Below are 19642 nucleotides of genomic sequence, written 5' to 3'. Positions count from 1 at the left end.
ATTTTTCCGAGTTTACCCTGAAATTCTTCATTCTTTTCAAACCCAGCAAATCCGCAATTGAGGACAATTGCAAACTCAAGCAAGAGGGATGTCATGAGAATATATTTTAAGTCCTCTAGAAAAATATTATTTATCCCCTCTTGAGTAATTTGAGGACGCCTAGATTACTCTTGCAACATGCCAGCTAGGTTAATATCGTGGGTGACACCACTATAAATATTAATACGTGCGGTATATGACGTATGTTTGAGGCCACCTATGATTATTTCAGTTAGGTTTGTATGGCAGGGTGATTCCTAGGGTACTTACGCCTGGTAGTCATGAGTTGGTGATGATTTGTGCCTGTTTAATATTTGTGGAATTAATTTAATAATTAATTGGGCTTATATTTTCAGGTGATGAAGACTATGGGAATTGAAGAGTTTACTTTGGAAGAAATGTCTTGGTTCATCACATTTCATTTTTGGCAAGCATAGTAGCTTGTAACCTTATCAAATGATGTTTCCATTTTGAACTTTAGGAAAGATACATTTATTTATGTGGAATTTATTAAAGCCTATGGCTTTACCCTAGTCCCAATTTGACACTCTATTTTTGTTAAAGAAGAGTGCCGTGCTCTCTAAAAAGCACATCTTGTATATTTTGGGGGCTATGGCCTAATTTTGGTGAAAAGAAAGCTAATAAAGAAATACTCTTGTGTGGGGAGAGGCCACGCACAAGAGGGGGGAAGATTGCACCCAATATGGTCTTTTTGAGCTAAGTATTTTTTGTTTAAGTGTTTAATTTTTCAATTGATTTGATTTAGTTGAAGCTTACAAGCAATGGTTTTTATGATTGAATTAATTCTCTACTTTTCCACAATCAATTCCTAGAATAAGATTCCGATTGCAGAAACAAGAACTTAGAAAGCTCGGAAGGTTTCAAGGGAATGCATGAACTTCCAAGAAGACAAAAGATTTATAATTATACAGAAGCTCGACTGAAGCTAATGGAACTTTAAAAAAGAGATGCAAAAAGTTTCAAGAAGAAATAAAGAAGACTCATTGGAACATGGGGAACCTTTTTTACTTTTTTGTTGCTCTTTCCTTGCTTTTACACTAGCTCTTGTAATTTTTTACATTAGCCACTATCACCCCCTTTGTTTAATCTTGTTGCATTTTTGTGACTTTATATATATATATATATATATATATATATATATATATATTGTTTATCCTTTGTTGAAAGGGGGGTTATATTGATACGACCCCCATTGTGAAGCTCCCCCATTGATGATGCTTGCTATACATGGACGTGCCTTAGCTTGCTTGGAGCATTGTTAATGCCTCCCATTAGTTGTGTAATAGTGATTGATGAATGGGCTCCACATCCTCTACATCTTGCTGTGTACTTTGCCGAGAAACTATCCACTACCACAGTCTCAGAGTTCTATGCTTCCATAGCCGCATGTGATCTCCCACTTTGTACGTTGGGATATACTTTCTTACTAGGAGATTGACCCCTTGTCTTAGATCAGCACTGCTTATGATGCCGTTCACAGTATAGAAATCCTACCCTTTAGCGTGTTCTTGCCTAATGGCACAAGATATAAATCCCATGCTCTGGCTCCAAGAATTTGCACCCAAGCTTTGGACAAGCTCCTGTGCACCCTTCATGTGTTCTCATCAGAGATCCTCTTTGGAAAACCCGTTGTTTTGTACACAAACTCCAAGCTTCATAAGGGGTAATTAGCTTTAAGGCCTTGTTAGGGCATTTATTTAGCACAGAAGTAGCACACGTAACTGTATTCAACCAAAAAACATAAGGCAAATCCTCGCCTTTAGCTATGCAACATGCCATCTCTTTGGGAGATTTGTTCTTTTTCTTAGCCATACCATTTTGCTGAGGTGTGTAAGACACTATATGTTGATGTTTATATATATATATATATATATATATATATATATATATATATATATATATATATATATATATATATATATGAATCCAAGAACATGCCCAAATTCACCTTTTAGGAACGTGCATGTTATATACTCATGGTAGTCAACCCACAAGACTATATAACTATCAACTTTATTATGCATAGTATGGACTAGATAATACGACATCCCCACTGATGTCATCAGTGCTGCCCAATAGTGGGTGTAGAACTCTGTATCAAGATATGCTCACACATGCACTCACGTCCCCTTAATATGTACAAAGGGTGCCAACTTTGCATGTAGACACATTGCGAACCATAAAAACAAAATATGCCTCTTTTAGCCATATACGCATTTAACTCCTTTGACATCATATACTCAACCCCCCTTAATATGTACGAAGGGTGCCAACTTTACATGCAGACATCTTGCGAGCCATAAAAATAAAATTTCTAAAGCATGTAAAAACTTCTGAATTTGCTTTCAACGGGTGTGCGAAGAGTAGTCATCAAAATAAAAGTCACAAAGTAGAGATATCTCCTTATTGATGGTGTGTCCTCATAGGGCCACATACATCACTATGTATAAGCTGTAATTTTTGGATACCCTTATTGGTCCATCTTTCAAGAATGATGCCCATTGCATCTTACCCAAAATGCACCCCTTACATATATATTTAGTAGCGGCCTCAAGCTATGGAAAAACTGACACCATTTCTTGCCTTTTAAGACACAACAAATCGTCAAAATTCAAATGACGAATGCGGGCATGCCATAGCGCCGTGTCACTCATAGCACGTGTGACAGTAAAACTATACACATAATATGTGCCAATCTCTTATACTACCTATCCCCACTAACCTATAAAGGCCATGGCATAATGTACTCGATGCAATGATAATATCACCATCACTCGGATCATGAATTGTGTATCTCTCATTTGTTAGTATGTCAAGCTTAACTAGTGCAGATATGGGTGACACGCCAGGATGACAGGTCCATACTTATGCCACTCACATGGTTGGTGAGAGTATGGGTGGTACGCCATTAGTGGTGATAACCACTTTGGTTCACTAGAGTTATGGTATAGTTATAACACCAGCTTATGTAGGTTGGCTCGCATTATGGACCGACCATTAGTGGTGATAACCACTTTGGTTCATTAGAGTTATGGTATAGTTATAACACCATCTTATGTAGGTTGTCTCACACTATGGACTGACCTTTATATGTTTTTGTAAAAGAGTACTTTCTCTTATAGTAGTATGTACTCTTATCTTTATGTTATTGTAGAAGAGAAGAGAAAGAAAATCAACCACCCATCTCTCTTGTATTCTTGTCCACTCATGTGTGTGTGTGTGTGTGTGTGTTGTTCTTGCAAGGAGCTCAAACTTACTCTCTCCCCCACATTCTTGTAATGGTATCAAAGTGCTGGTTCGCATCATAAAGAGCTCATGAGGCAAGTAAGAGGAAAGAAAAGGAACCGGTACATGGGTAAGGATAACTCCATCTCTTTTCCTTTAATTGCAAGCAAATCTCTGCAAGCAAGCATCTATTAGCTAAGAGCAATAGGTAGGCATACCTGTAAGGTGCACTGTCACATCTTGAGCTGCCCTTCACGGTGAAGCAAAGGGGCATTACTGTAGGTGTGGTCCATAAGATCTCAATGATTTCAGATTTTGGATTCGAGCCATTTTGAGTGCCCCATTTTGGCTTCGTAGGTTTTTAATAAGCACTCTCTAAAAGTACTGATTTTAGCTATATATGCCCAATTTCAGTTTCATGCATAGTTGTGAAGACTGAAATTTGGTTGCATGACATTGTGTGAAGAGAATCCAAGATTTGCAAGTTGTTGGTAGATAAATGTTTATGTGACTAGTTCATACAGTATAATAGGCTTACAGTACAACAGAAGGAGATTGTAGGTTTGTTGTAAGTGTAGCAGTTCTTCCAAGCATTGTTTTAGTAAGTTGTAAGTAATCATGTCTCATATTTTATCCCAAGTTATAAGCGAGAAATTGGACAAGAACAACTTTCAAGCACGGAAGTTGCTATAGGTAATCATGTCTAACAGTCTATCCCAAGTTATGAGCGAGAAGCTGGACAAGAACAACTTTCAAGCATGGAAATTCACGATGACAAAAAGCCGCTCACTTTTATCTTTGGCTTGCTTGCTTGAAGATGCATAGTTCCTTTGTTAAAACTTTTCACTTTTAATGTAATTTTACCTTTTATAGCAATCCTTGCTTTTTTTAGCAATCGTGAAACCAAGCATCTGTTGTATCATAAAAAGATGCTCACTTCTATCTTTGTCTTGCTTGCTTGAAGATGCATAGTTCCCTTGTGTGCTGTAATTTTTCACTTTTAATATCATTTTTCTTTTTATAGTAGTCCTTTGCTATATGACATGGTTTTCCACAATAATACCAAGCCTTACTATTTCCACTTTGATTACTTTTCCATCCACCTCGGCCTCCCTGGCTCCTCCTACCTCTAGAGTGGCTTCTTCCACCTGTTTATGCATTAGACTCCTATGGTTACTAACCATGATTTTTGTTTCTAGATGAAGATATGTCTCTAGCTCTACTTACGTTCAGGTATCCCATGCATTCTTAGGTGCATCTTGATTTAATTGCATCTTTCTTGCCTTAGTACTTATACAACTTAACCAAGGTATCCCATGCATCCTTAGGTGTTGCTACATCTTGTATATAGATGATCATCTCATCCGACACTCACAGACAACCAGCACATCACTTTGTTAGATTTCTCATGCCAAGCCTAAAAGGCATGTGCTTGTTGAGGAGTGACATTTTCTTCTAGAAGCTCTGGCTTCTTCTCGTCACCTGAAATAAACTCCCAATATACTTTTTTCCCCCTAAGGAAGTTTCTCCACAGTATATGCATAGTTTCAGAACTATAGACATACAAAATCCTAGAGATGTATGGTATATTGATTAACCACATGACTAATCATGAAGAGTGATTTAGAGATATGCAAAAAATAAAAAAATCAAGGTATGCGCAAATACATGATGATAGTATTGTGTATCCTATTACGCATGTTGGTAAGGTGCCATTATCTATGCAGGTAACAAAACGAAGTACTTGGCTTATTCATGCATGATAGTAAGATACTATTATCTACATAGGATAGCAAAATGAAGTACTTGGCTGATGTACTTCATGTTTCAAGCATTACAAAGAACCTAGTTTTTGTAGGTTGGACAAATGGTTGAGCACAGCCTCCATAAGTAAGGTTTAATCCGCATGGATATTATGTAGAAGACTTTAATAACCAGTGTCGTGTGGTTATAAAGGGAATCAAAATTAGCATAATGTTTACATTGAATGTAAATATGTCTAAAGTGAAGGCTGCAATCTTTACATATGGTAGAGGTGTGATTGTAAGCATTGACTTTTAGCATAAACATATTGGTTATGTAACCAGTGTCGTGTGGTTATAAAGGGAATCAAAATTAGCATAATGTTTACATTGAATGTAAATATGTCTAAAGTGAAGGCTGCAATCTTTACATATGGTAGAGGTGTGATTGTAAGCATTGACTTTTAGCATAAACATATTGGTTATGTAAATATTCAACGAGGCAGGCTGAAAAATATGCAAGCCCAAAGTATTATTATAGGTTTGTAGAAGCTCAAGGTAGATGGGATACACAAAGTATATGCGGCATGCTAATTGGAAAAATAGTCTAAACATGCATTTCCACATGATAAAAATGTAAGTCAAAGACCAATAGATATGGTGCATTTTGTTGTTTGGGGAGCAACAAAGATGCCGCTATTATGTATCTTTCATTGATGACCACACTAGGAAGGTGTGGATATACTTCATGAAAGAGAAAAGCAAAGTGTTTATGTACTTTCAGAGTTTTAAGACTGTGATTTTGAGAAAGACAAATGCATGCACATAAAATGCCTAAGATTTGATGAATATTTCTTCAATGAATTCAGTGATTATCTAAGAGAGCATGGGATAAAGATCCAATTTACATGCAGGTACACCCCACAACAAAATGGGGTTGCAAAAAGGAAGAACATGCATATTGTAGAAGTTGCATGTGCGTTAATGAATGAGAAAGGAATGCCTCATTATTTTGGGGTTGACAACTACAATTTTTATATTATAAACTGCAACAGTGCATGGCATGACGTTTGAACATAAATTTACTGGTAGAAAACCACATGTGGAAGACTTCAAAGTGTTTGGGTGCATTTTATATGTACATGTATTTGATGAAGTGAGAAGAAAATTGGATCCCAAGAAAGAAAAATGTACCTTTATTGGATATTTCCTTGATCAGAAAGGTTATAGATATTACAACCCCACTACGCGTGAGATGCAAGTGAGTAGAGATGTTATTTATCAGGTTATAGATATTACAACCCCACTACGCGTGCGATGTAAGTGAGCAGGGATGTTATTTATCAGGTTATAGATATTACAGCCCCACTACGCGTGAGATGTGAGCAGGGATGTTTTTTTTTCATGAGATGAGAGATGGTATACATTAATGAAGGATTTCATAGAGGCTGATGTAAACAACAATGTGGGTACTCCAACCTTTTCCTTTCTTTTTGAGCATGCATGTAAAAGTGTTGTTTTACTCCAGCCTTCGATTCTAGACTGGTGTTGTTTCTACAAGAAGATTCGTGTGGCTTTCTTCTCCATATATGTTGAGGTTCTTATGGCTTCTTTCCAACACTCTTCTTTACTTCTCGGTTAGCTTTAGGTCTCCTTTCATTGGTTCTACTTTTATTGTAGGGGACTCTAACGCTACTCTTGTTCTGATCTTCCTTCTGGTTCTAGTATTCCTTCTGCTTAGGTATTCTTCCTTAAGTTATTCTTCTTCCGTCATGCACTTCTTGGTTGTGGCCTAAGTCAAGGGCTCGGGCGTCAGTATTGAGATTATCATGTGTGTTACTAACCTTGTACTACGTGATGACTTCATTTTTTGGTATCCAAATCTTCTTTTCTCCTTTGTAATATCCTTGGAATATTTTTTAAAATCGATGGCTTTTTGAGATGGTCAAAGCTTTTGGATTGAAGAACGTTGACTTCTCCTCTATGCTACAGTGGTTCTCCTTACGTTTCTTGACCCTATTGTAGACTAGGGAGAAGTAGTTGTCTTGCGAAGTTTGGAATAACTTGGTGCATGGCTTTGATGGACCTCCAAAGTGGCACTGTGTGATTGTGTGCCTCTTGAGTTGAGTAGTTTTGTATGCTCACATACATCTTTCTAGCCAAGGCATCCTTGCACACTTTAGTTTCACTCCTAACTTTACCATTTGTGGGTTTTAAGGTATCACATACATCTTTCTAGCCAAGGCATCCTTGCACACTTTAGTTTCACTCCTAACTTTACCATTTGTGGGTTTTAAGGTATGGCTTTACCCAAGGCTTCCCATGTTTCATAGGAAAGCAAGTTGTGATTCGATAATAGAAGCTTGGTGACCAAAGGTAGAGTTTTGAACCTTTAGCCTAGCTGGTTTGATGTAACACATCCTCAACTTCCAGAGAATTGACTATAGCCATGTTCACATGTAACGTTTTGATTTGAAACCGTTGTTTGGCTATAGCCTCACATGGACTTGGCTTCGTCTCTGGCTTGTTTTTTATCATGTTTCTCTAGCCTTTTCCTGTGTACCTAGGCTAGCATATCTTGTTTCAAAGTATAGTACTTTTTAGCTTATCCCATTGATGTATCCTTCCATTAATTTCATACAAAAAGGGTCTCAATTATCACCAAGCCTTGTGGACTGACCTTCGTGACCCTAAATAGTCCTGGACCTCGATATTTTAACTTTTTTTCATTATTATTTACCTCCTTTATACAAAGAAAAAAAGAGATTAAACAAGTGCACTTTATGAATGCCATATTTATTCTTGGCATATAGGAGTTGTCAAAGTCCAAACCTCGTGGTTATGCGTTCGACTCATCCTCATACTGTAATAAATTGGGCTCTTACTCAAAAGAACCCACTATAAAAGGTGTTTAACCCATATATAATCCAGTGATTTCTTTTCATCTAATCTTGACGAAAACCTTCCCAAGGCCAAATCCCCATAATACTTTGCCCGTTCCAACATGAAAACTTTTAACACCTCAATTGTGACAATAATAACGATACACCTCGCACAATTGTTACTTCTATTATGTTAAAAAACCATATCACCAGGAGAGAATGCCAAGCCCAAATCAAGAGACTGTCTAATGATTGTGAAAAGACTAAATTAAAATAACTGTGAAAAGATCTTAAGATGATGAACGACGGGCCGGAACACCACAAGCTTGGCCTAATAACAGCTTGCCAAATTTGTTTAGTAAAAGGGTTTTCACTCATAAATGAACGTGCTTTTAGTGCAATAACTGGACAGCTCTCTCTTCATAACACTGATTTCAAGTTGATTGTAGACCACACCACACAGGCATCCATTTAAAAAGAATGCTAAACAATGGATGTAGTTGTAAGATAATGTGTATGATCATGATTGTAAAGAGGGATTTTGAGGAAAACAAGTGTTCGCATACGTATTTCCTTGGATTCCAAGCCTACCCAATAGCAAATATTTGGACGTGGGTCTCAATGTGCGCACTATTCCTGACTACATGTATTTGTATAGAGATCCGGGGTGTTCTAAGGCCATCCCCTTTGGAATATATCCAAATGCCTGCTATAGCTGTAAGCACCTAGGGCACTTGCCATGAGATTGTCTAGGTATAGCCGGCACAGATTGCTCTAATCCAGGGATTTTGGCATCAGCTGGAAATACTCAAATATAAAAGAGTAATAGCCTGAAGTCCCCAACTCAATGGCCTCGGTTGCACCCAACAGAGATCAGAATAAGGTTGCAATTCTGATTGAGGTCAATCTATTCCAATAACAGGTGTCACCTGAACCTCCACAACAGGTGGCTGATAATCATATCCTAAATTCAGCCAACCTTTTTCTTCCTAGAGTTGCTTGTAATATTGAAATCAATATGTCCTAGAATTGCTTGTACTAGAGTCAATATTGAAACCAACGTGTCTTGAGAAAGGGGGTGTAGGGTGTGTCCTAGTGTTCCTTGTACTCAAGTCAATATTGAAACCAACATGTTCTGAGAAACAGGGTGTAGGGTATGTTTGCTTAGGTGATAACTTAGTAGTTAGCAAGCACTAAATCCAATCTTGTAAGTTGTTCTTCTTATGTAATGGGCCAGGCCCTCATGAGGCTGATGATAAACTTGGTGTTAAAAATCACAGTAAGGAGAATACCGAAGGTCAAACGACTTCAAATTCTAGAGCATATCAAATTAAGAAAACATGTTCATGTCCCCAGCCATGTAGTCGAGTGGTTAGGAGGTTGAAGTCCCAACGTAGAGTTCGCAGGTTTGACACCTGGTGGTTGCAACCAGGAGCGACGCATTGAATAAAAAGTGTAATCTGTGGTGAAAACCCTCTCAAAGTAGAGAGGAGAAAATGTTCAAAACAGACAGCAATGACACTCTTTATTGTAACCACAAAATCATCAGCATAGCAATGGCACTCTTTGGAATCTGAGCACACGGTCACCAAAACAGACAGCAATGACACTCTTTATTGTAACCACAAAATCATCAGGATAGCAATGGCACTCTTTGGAATCTGAGCACACGGTCACCAAAACTGATAGCAATAGTACTCTTTGGTATAAGCACAAAATTCTCAGCATAACCCCACCTAGCCCACAAAAAAGACTCGCTGTAGATCAAAAATCAGTCTAATATGCTGTAGATCATAGCTGGAACCTTACACGCAAAATGTATATGCAGGAAAGGCATCACAGAAACCTCTTAACTGCTATGCCGAAAAGCCAACGAACACCTAAAACATGTTGTAGACACGCTAAGCAGGGCCACCTTAGCTTTTGTTGGCTACTGAAATTAAGCTGGAAAATTTATTCACTCTCGTTATCTGTATACTCCTCCAATAAGCTCTCATCAACAAGGGAGACACCCCATAGATACGCAAAGGCAAGAACAGCAACAGCTTGGGCTGCAAGAAAACACTTGGCCCTCCGCTTAAAAAGTTTCACCTTTTCAGATCTCTCCTTTGGCTCTTGCTCTCTCTGGGTTTTTGAAGAGGCTGCTTTCACATAACATGACAAAACAATGATGAGAGATCTTTAAAATTTACAGTTTTTTTCCCCTACATACAAACCAAAACAAAGAGTCCCCCCTTCCATGGTTGCTCAGAAGTATCACAAGAAAAAGGACGAATCAAAATCCAAAGTGATAATCAGGGCAACAGATACTTCAGGCTTTGTTCAAGTCCACCTCCCCACTTTCTCGCATGTCAGATGTTACAGTGACTCCCTTTGACAACCCTCTCAGATCTGCCGAAATATCCAAGTGAAGCTTTGGCCTACCTTCTCAATGCTCCACTCTTGAATCCCCACTTTTACGCATCTAGGTTTCCCAGCTAACAAAGAATGACACAATGAACTGACTTTCAATGCGATTTTCTGAATACTAAGACTTTTCAAACTCCACTCATATGAAGAGGCTGGTAACCTGTTGTGGACACTTAGATACAACTTAAATTTTCTTCTTAATACATTGAAACATCCCAACCTGCACAACCTGGAGCCTGTTCATGCACATATCCATGTACCTGTGGAGTGGCTTGCAGTCCTCCTTGGATTTGCATAGACATTTTTGGCAACAGGCGTCGTGCCGCCTCGACCGTCCAAAAACTCCTTCCGTAGACCTTCTGCATACCTAACCAGGTTTGCGTGCTTGAGAAACTCTTCTTTCAGCTGTGAATTTTCCTGTCATATTGTAAAGCATCTGTAAACCATCAAGGCTTCTATGCTGACCTTTAAGGTGCACTCCAAAAGAAAAATACTTTTCTCCAAGACAGCGAAAACCGAATTCATCAACTAATAATTTCTCACTGTGCATTCCAAGGGTACAAGCTTGCAATTCCTATGTACTTCCTACTCAAAAAGATGGTTTAGTTTCTGAATTGTTCCAGTTCAGTGTTCAGTCTGTGAGTGCTTCATCCCACGTGATGCCCCAAAGCCTGCCTATGCCCACGTACTTTGCAAGCTCTTCCCACCCTTTCTTTTTTCAGCATGCTCTTTTGCCTTCGCTGTGTAAAACATGCCTAATGGACTTATGGGAAGGTCGCTCTCCATCCCCTACCCATCCCCATCTGCATTTCTCCAATTTTCTGAGAGAGATTATTGATATTGTTTAGTTCAGATGTAGCTAGCAGGGTTCGAACCAGTCCTCACCCAGCAGAATTTAACACCTTCACCGCTACACTACGCACCTGGCCCTCCCCATTTCGTCTTGCTACATACTACCACCATTTCCTACTTCCTCCCCCACCCCACCCCACCCCCCCGCGCGAGCTGTGCCGTCACACCATTTCCTACTTCCTCCTCTTCCTTGCACCCCCAGCCATGCCGTCATACCTCGCAGACCCCCCCCCCCCCCCCCCCCCGCTTTTCTTCCCTTTTTCATGCTCGTAACCTCTTCCTTGCCCCCACTACTCTCCCTCTCTCTTCTCTTGTCTTCAATCAAAGGCTACCTGCATTATTCTTTTTTCTCTTTCCTGTATCCAAGGTTGTTAGAGGCGTCAAAGGCGTTTGGTACGAGGCAGGTATGGTACGCGCCTCGAAAGTCTCGTACTTTTTAGAGACGTTTGTGTATATATATATATATATATATATATATATATATGTGTATATATATATATAATATATATGTATACATGTATATATGTATACATGTATATATATACATATGTATATGTATACATGTATATATATACATGTATACATATACATATGTATATATATACATGTATACATATACATATGTATATATACACATGTATACATATATATATACATATACACATATACATATACATATACATATATACATATACATATACATATATATATATATATAGCGAAAGTTGAGAGAGAGAGAGAGAGAGAGAGAGAGACTAGAGTGTGTATGTATGAGTCTTGAGGGAGGGAGAGAGAGGGTGTGTATGAGAGAGGGAGAGAGAGTCGTCGAAAAGATCGGCATCGGTATCTTCCGTAGTCGGCAGGCCTTCACGTTCGATAAGGGGCTCCAACTCGGATTCTTGGGTCGACATCTTGAAGAGAGCAAGGTGAGAGAAAACTTGATCTTGCACAATAAGAGTGCTAGGGAACTCGAGAGCTTGAGAGCTTGAGACCTTGAGAGATGTGTGGCAAGAAGCCCGCTTAAGGGGAATATATAGGTTTCCCCAAAAGCAATCTTTAGCTTTTGCTTTTGTGTTTTTTTTTTTTTTGCAATATATATGTATGTATATATATATATATATTGTTTCTTTTAAAAAAACACCTATAAAGCATAAAGTGGGTTTTTTAACCCTTTACTAAGGTTTAGCCAAAGAAAAACGAAAGCAAGGTAGCGTAGTTTTTTTTTCTTTAAAAAAACGAAATCTTAAAAAAAACCTTATTGCTTTTCGAATTTCTGTTGCACCTACTTTTCTGCCACACGTGCGCTGCATGTACCCACCTGCGTATGCTGCCGCCTGCGTGTACCTGCGCGTGTTTCCGGCTGCTACCTGGCAGTGCTGCCTGCGCCTGCTTGGCCTGATTGCCTGCGTGCGCTTGTGCGCATACCTGGCCGCCTGCACAACATAGGGGCGCTTGAGCCCGTTTGCGCACCAGCACTACCTGTGCTTGCACACGTATCTGGCCCGCCTCTGCGACTGCAGATGGGCACCCTTACCTGCGCATGCACACGTATCTGGCCCGCTTGCAACTGCAGATGGGCACCCTAACCTGGCTGCGCATACAAGCGTTACACCACACAGCCAGCGACCTCTCTCTCTCTCTCTCTCTCTCTCTCTCTCTCTCTCTCTCAAACAGCCGATAGGCTTTTGCTTTGTCTCTCTTTCATAACTGTTCACAGAGTTGCAAAACACATCCAGCCTTCTTCTTTGTAAACAAACAACCCAACTAGACCACAATCTCTACCATCATGGGCTCCTACAATGAAAAAGCAACACATTTAATTCGAAAAACAGCAGTATGCACAGAAAAAACAGCAAGCTTCTCGAACTCATACCTTTTCTTCAACCTCTTTTCTCTACCTACCGACTTACTCGTTCACGAGACATGCTCTGATACCACTATCAAATCCCCATAGGATCTCCTCGTGGAACGCTCCGGGTACAAGACTCGAAACCTGCAAATAAACCAACCAAACAAGACGGGGGTGCAGGCCTCACTCACCTCCCAGCCATGGGCAGCCCACAAGACTTGGTTGTCCCCACCGAGCCACGAGCTGAGCTAACTAGATGGACGTACCGACCAATCTCTACCTCGTGACGTCCCATACCACCACGAAGCTACCCTTGCGGGCCTCGAGACTGCTGCCGGCCTCGGCTGCATGAAGCAGGTGCACGTCTGCACTAGATCCAGGCTCCTGACCATAGAGCTCTCACAAAGTCATGCGAGACTCTATATCACTAATGACTAACCTTGGCCACCCTTTTATAGGCTCTTGGCGGGTCATCGGGCATCCACACTTGGGCGCCTGCCCCTCCATAATTGGGTGCCCGCCCGTTAGTCTATCCCTAACTCAGCTCGCCAATCAGCCTGCCTAGCTCCAAGCTTCCCAAACCTCGAAGCTAGTCTTGTGTGCGTGTAGCACACGGTAGATATACACTGTGCACATGACACACGTGCACGCCCGTGCCATGGCTAATCTTCAGCACGAATTGGCTTAATCCCTGATGATTGGTGTAGCAATAAAGATAAGCATTTAGGTCACCATGAGTAGCAAAAGCATCAGAACCATCATCATCATACGCATCAACATCAGGACCATCAGCATCATCATCAGATTCAGCACCATAATCATCATCATCAGCACATGGAGGTAAAGGGACTCTGTCGGCGGGCTGTGAACAAGCTCTGCTTCATGTGCAGGACAATGCACACTTGACCAAGACCATGTACGGGGCTTGTACACCTGACCTTGGACACTTAAGAGTGGAACCCTAGCAAACTCATCCCAAACTGTGGCTCACATGGGATCAATTTCCACTCCAAGTCCTGCCCCTGCTGTACAGATATGTCCACGTGGCATCCAAGTGCGGGATGCACATGACACAAAACCGACGTTGCCACCATCATTGCCGCCTGTGAACCCATGGTCGCTTTTTTTTAGCCTTTGAACTTTAAGCCTTACTATTAAGGCTTTTTAAAGTCACCCATTTATTTGGAACATGGATTATTTCACTTATATTGGATTTATGAGGTTGTCTCGTCTCGCCCACTTGACAGGACATGATTAAAGAATGATGCTACAACTTGGGATTTAGCATTTAAAGCACGACAACAAGACAATAGAGGAAACTTTTTCAATGTTCCTCAGTGCAAGCTTCACCACAAGCATAAATGGCCTATTGAAAGGATACCACTGAAGGGTCACACCCCGTCACATGGGTCATCACTAAAGGACACATCTCTTCAAAGAGATACATCTATTGATCAAAGGACACATCTTTACGTCCAAAGGACATAACTATTCATTCAAGAGTCGCACCCTTTCATCAGGGATGTGCCTCTTCATTTGTACCTATTCAAACCCTATTTAACAAGGCCTTGTGTTTGAATGCAACATAACACAGCTTTCCCCTCTTTGCCTCATGTTTATTCAAGTATTTAAGTATTTTAGTCTCTTTAATTATGTTTAAGAATATTGAATTAAGCTAAAAGCTTAACATCCCCAGTGTTTCTATGGTATCCCTTTGTCCTTGGTCTTCAATTGCGGCACTCTTATCAGCCTTAACTACCACCATTGCTTCCTTCATTGTGCTTGGCATCATGACTGCAATCATATTCTCCAACTCCTTCAGGAATCTGCCTTGGTCCTCCAACAACTTCTAACGTAAAGGTTTACAGTCTTCTTCTTCCCGTCTCTTTTAAGTTTCACGTTCTTCTTCTTCCTTTTTGATTTAGGTTTCACACTCTTCAAACTCTCAGGCATGGGCTATTTATGGCTCTTGATTTATAGGAGGCCTATATAAGAGACTTTTGGAGTCAGTTTTAGAGAGCTCTAGGGAGAGCTCCTCAAACCTAGACTCAAGGCCCATGAGACTACTCCTATGTGCATACACCACAAGGGGGTATTCTAGTGGTGTGCGACGCCAAGGCTTCGCACGTGGAGCCATGTCTCGGATGCTACTCACCTCCAGGCTCACGATTGAGCCTGAATGACTCTATGGTTGGGCAGTGAGCTAGATGCTAATGTCTATATGTTTGTGTGTGTGTAGCTTAATCGCAGGTGGCTGCTCGACAGGGGTCTTACAACAAGTCCCATCCATAGCCGCATGTCCTAGGCACATCTGGCGCCATTTAGGCTGCCAAAACAGCCCCAAACAGGCCATATCCTGCCCCTTATCTTGCAAAGATATTGGCTGCAATGGGAAAGCATGTCCATGTAGCACTCGCAGCAGATGTGATGCACATGACAATATATGCTTCACAAACATATAAATCATTGCTACCACATCCCTCCGCATATCAGCTGTGGTTGCAGGGTACAAGAGCTTGACACAAGAATGGGCAACTTTCCTCCTTGATTTCGAAGTTTTCTAGTGGACATGTTAATGCCTATACGCTTCACAAAACAAATGAATCATTGCTTCCTCATCCATCCACATATCGATCTCATCCCTATGCAAAACAGCTCATAGCAGCCACTTTGTGAGGGAGGATCTCCAGGTCTTTCAACTTATGACGTTCCTTATCCCCATTGTGATATTTCTTTGCTCTTACAATGGACTAGGGTTAAAACACTTCATGCTTCCCAGTATACTTGGAGGCTAATGAGAACCTTAAAAAATTCAAGGTGGCATGAAGACAATTGGGTTTGCACATTGAGTTCCCATGTTTAAAATAAGCTTCTGTCTGCATCAAAACATGACATAACATACAGTCAAACACAAGGAGAAAGAACTCTGAATAGGGGGAGGCCATGTGGGCTTCACCTACCAGCACAACAATTAGCTGCCAATATTCTTCTATGGATGCTGCATATACAACATTGTATGGAAACACCAAATTTGCAGCCTTGGCAGTTTGATAGTTAGGTATTCTAGCCTACTGGAGCATCAAAATTTCTTTCAGACAGCAGGGAACTGCCAAGCTCAAGAGAAAAGATTAAACCATGATTCCATTCTGCTGCAGTACAAGCGAAATCATGAACACTTACCAAGGGTACATGTAGAACAAAGAGGGCGTGACTGAGAAATAAAGCATCCAAACTCGATGGCCTGTAAAGTCCTTGCACAAACAAGAGCACAACCATACGTTTAATAGTGCACAAAACTTTTTACCTGCAAAACTATGAAAGAGGACCTTTTCAGGGTACCTTGTCTTCATGAAGAACTTCTCGTCACCAAGTAGATTTGAGAGAGATTCATAAGCTTCAGCTGCTTTCCTCTCTAGCTGCCAAAAAAGCACTCAACACATTAAAAAATTTGGAGGCTTGGGAACAAGCAGTAACAAATCAATTGTTGAAAATTGAAGTAATAATAAACAATCAATAGAAGAACAATAGGAGGACTCAAAAATCACATCCCTTGATTGATAATTCTCTCTTGAAATGATAGTTTGCACGTATATCAATTTATGACTCACCACGAACCCATGCTGTCCCCTACACCACCCATGTGATTCTCCATGTGACCACCCATGTGACTATTAACTCAATCCCAATAGATCATCTATGAGCTCAGCCCATCTCTACAATTTTTCATATTCCTTCACTCTTTTACATTCACCGACTACAAACACAAATGAAATTTGACTCAAGGCCTTTTAGACCTTACAAACATTCATCCAAAGACGAGAACTGTACTCCCCCTCAATCACACAATGAACATCAATACAAATTCAGAGAGGTGTAAGGAGGGTGGCCATCCGGACCTGTGCAATGTCCCATTTTAAATGTCTGTGTTTTCATTCCGTTGTTTATTAAAATCAATGCATTTCCTTCCACAAAATGCCCTGAAAGAAGTATCAGATCCTCCTCTCTAGCCTCCAGGTTCAAAACTCAATGATGAAAGCACCTTGTTTTTGTTAACAGTCATCTCCTGTCTGTATATGTACACCAGGGCCTCTGTTGTGGGTGTGCCCGCCCGATTTAGGTGTTTTCTCATTTTTCCCCACTCTTCATATTTTTCCCTATTTTTACCAGGTGTGGAAGGTTGTTCTGTGGCTCCTAGCTGATCCAAACACTCGCCGACTGCTGGTCTGGGTGTCGTGGATGCTGGCCGACTACTCCTGCTGGTCCCCGTCTTCATATATGTGCTGGCCAACTGGAGACAAGTGCAGGTCGTGAGCTTTTTGCTGATGTCTGCTGGTTTTTGGGCTGGCCGACTTGCTGATGGGGCCATATAAAATGGCCCCATGGCCCCCCACATCTTGTATTAGGTTTTCGGGATTTTCTTGTGTATACAGAGCAGAGTTACATGCCTCTCTCTCTCCTTCTCTATTGCTGTATTTTTCTGCAGTGCACTTGCTCTTGTGTTCTCAGATTTTGTCTTCATCTCCGCTGCATATTCTGACATGGTATCAGAGCTCTAGGCTCTTGATAAATCTTGGGAGCTGTGTGAGCAAGAGGGGGGCTGTTTTGTTGCTGATTGGAGTGTCAAAATATGCAGCAGAAATGATAACCAAATCTGAGACCACAAGAGCAAGTAGAGTGCAGAAAATAGACAGCACAAGAGAAGGAGAGAGACAGTAGGCGTATAACTCTTCTCTATACACAAGATCCCAAGGAAAAACTGAATGAATACAATGTGGGGCAATGGGGCCTATTTATATGGCCCCATCATGCAGTCGGCCAGCGCTAGCATGCGCCGCCAGCCCTCACGACTGGGCACATCCACTCGGCCAGCAGAAAAAAACTCCACGACTACTTCTGATCAGGTCGGCCAGCCCACGTGTCCAAGAGTGCAGTCGGCCAGCATCAGAAGCTCCTGCTAGCCTGTGGCAGCCACCCACACCATGGAAAAAATGGGGAAAAATACGGGGAGTGAGGAAAAATGATAAAACACCTATACAGGGCAGGCACACCCACAACAGAGACCCTGGTGTCTGATAAAGACAAGAGATGACTTCTAACACCCCCTCTCAGCTCCTGGCTGTGAAATCGACCCAAGGGAGCTGGAGTGCTGCCTGAGAGTAGCCTGAGGTAGAGACTTCGTGAAGAGGTCCGCCGCATTGTCCTCCGTCGAACAATAAAGTAGCAAGATGTCACCAGCCAAGATCTTCTCACGTACAAAGTGATACTGTATCTCTATGTGCTTGGTCCGGGCATGGAAGACCCGGTTTCGAGCAATAGCTATACAACTCTGGTTATCGCACTGGATGACTGTGGGCTCCTTCTGTGGAAACCCAATCTCGCCTAGCAGCCTCCTCAACCACACAACTTCGCAAGCAGCACCACAAGCAGCCTGGTACTCTCCCTCTGTCGTAGATAGGGCAATAGTTGGCTGCCTCTCACTGCTCCAAGAAAAAACTCCTCAATCGAGGGTAAAACTGTAACCTGAAGTAGACCTCATCGTGTCTTGATCTCCTCCCCAATCTGAGTCACTCCAACCTTGGAGTCTGACTCCATCCCCTCCTGTGTAAAAGAGTCCTAGATCCTTCGTACTCTGCAGATACCGCAAGATCCTCAATCCTGCATCCCAATGAGACTTCAATGGCGTCTGCATAAAAGAGCTCAACAACCCCATGGAGAAGCTTAAGTCCAATCTGGTGTTCAGCAACCAGATCAATGAACCAACCAACTTCCGATACTGCGAGGCATCAACTGGCTCACACAAGGATCATTAACGGTTAACTTTGTGTTTGGGTCCATCGGCGAAGTAATAGGCTTGCACTTCTCCATCCCAAAGGCCTCAAGCAACTCATGAACATTGAACATACTGCTGCTGAGAGACAAAAAACCCCCTCTGGGTCTGCCAGATCTCCAATCCCAAAAAGAAGTGGAGTAAGCCTAAGTCGGTCATCCCAAACTCCTTTGACAAGGCAGCCTTTGTCACGCCAATGTGCTCTACATGACCGTCGGTGAGAATGAGATCATCCACATAAAGGATGATAATCGTAACCATGCCGCGTTCCCGAAAGAGATACAGGTTAGGATCTGCAACCGATCTCTGAAATCCAGTCCGAACAAAGAAGGAATCAATCTTCTGATTCCAAGCCCTAGGAGCCTGCTTAAGACCATACAAGGCCTTACGTAACCTGCAAACCATCCCTTTTGATCCTGGAACAACAAAGCCTGGAGGCTGTGAAACCGGCCTCAGAAAGCAAAAGGGCGGTGAAACAAACATTTGCACATAAAACACTTCAACACCATTGAGGACCTAGAAAAGGAAAACAAACAGGGGGAGCTAGAGTGCTCCTACAAATAGTACACGGACACCGATTGGCCCCAAATCGCAGTGGCGCCCCTTGCGGTATTTCTTTAATTGATTTTAAGAGCTTTGATTACAATATAAGGCTGGTAATTCAGCCGTCACAGTAGAACCCCTGAAGCCTGCAAAGAACCTGCATCTGGCTTCTTGTCCACTCGGCATCCACAAACGAGTCCAGCCAATGTTCACATTGAAAGACTCTCTCACATTGAGTCTGCATACAGAAGCT

The 19642-nt window shown here is 41.5% G+C and overlaps 1 protein-coding gene across 1 annotated transcript in view; it reads right to left on the bottom strand.

The window, feature by feature from the left end:
* Window positions 1-9505: 9505 nt before the first annotated feature.
* LOC147604369 (metaxin-like protein) overlaps window positions 9506-19642 on the bottom strand; it is a 28648-nt gene continuing 18511 nt past the window's right edge. The window contains exons 3-6 of the mRNA XM_086795476.1: window positions 16359-16435; window positions 16200-16260; window positions 10579-10735; window positions 9506-10050 (exon numbers count right to left, since the gene is read on the bottom strand). Of these exons, the coding sequence (XP_086651602.1) occupies window positions 9863-10050; window positions 10579-10735; window positions 16200-16260; window positions 16359-16435 (483 nt within the window). The 3' untranslated portion in view covers window positions 9506-9862. The remainder of the gene's footprint in view (window positions 10051-10578; window positions 10736-16199; window positions 16261-16358; window positions 16436-19642) is intronic.

This window comes from Cibotium barometz, chromosome 62 (assembly GCF_041138505.1).
Source record: "Cibotium barometz isolate CiBa-2024 chromosome 62, ASM4113850v1, whole genome shotgun sequence".
NCBI classification, from domain to species: Eukaryota; Viridiplantae; Streptophyta; class Polypodiopsida; order Cyatheales; family Cibotiaceae; genus Cibotium; species Cibotium barometz.
The sequence above is the reverse complement of the archived record's forward strand: the minus strand, read 5'-3'. Positions and strand labels throughout refer to the sequence as shown.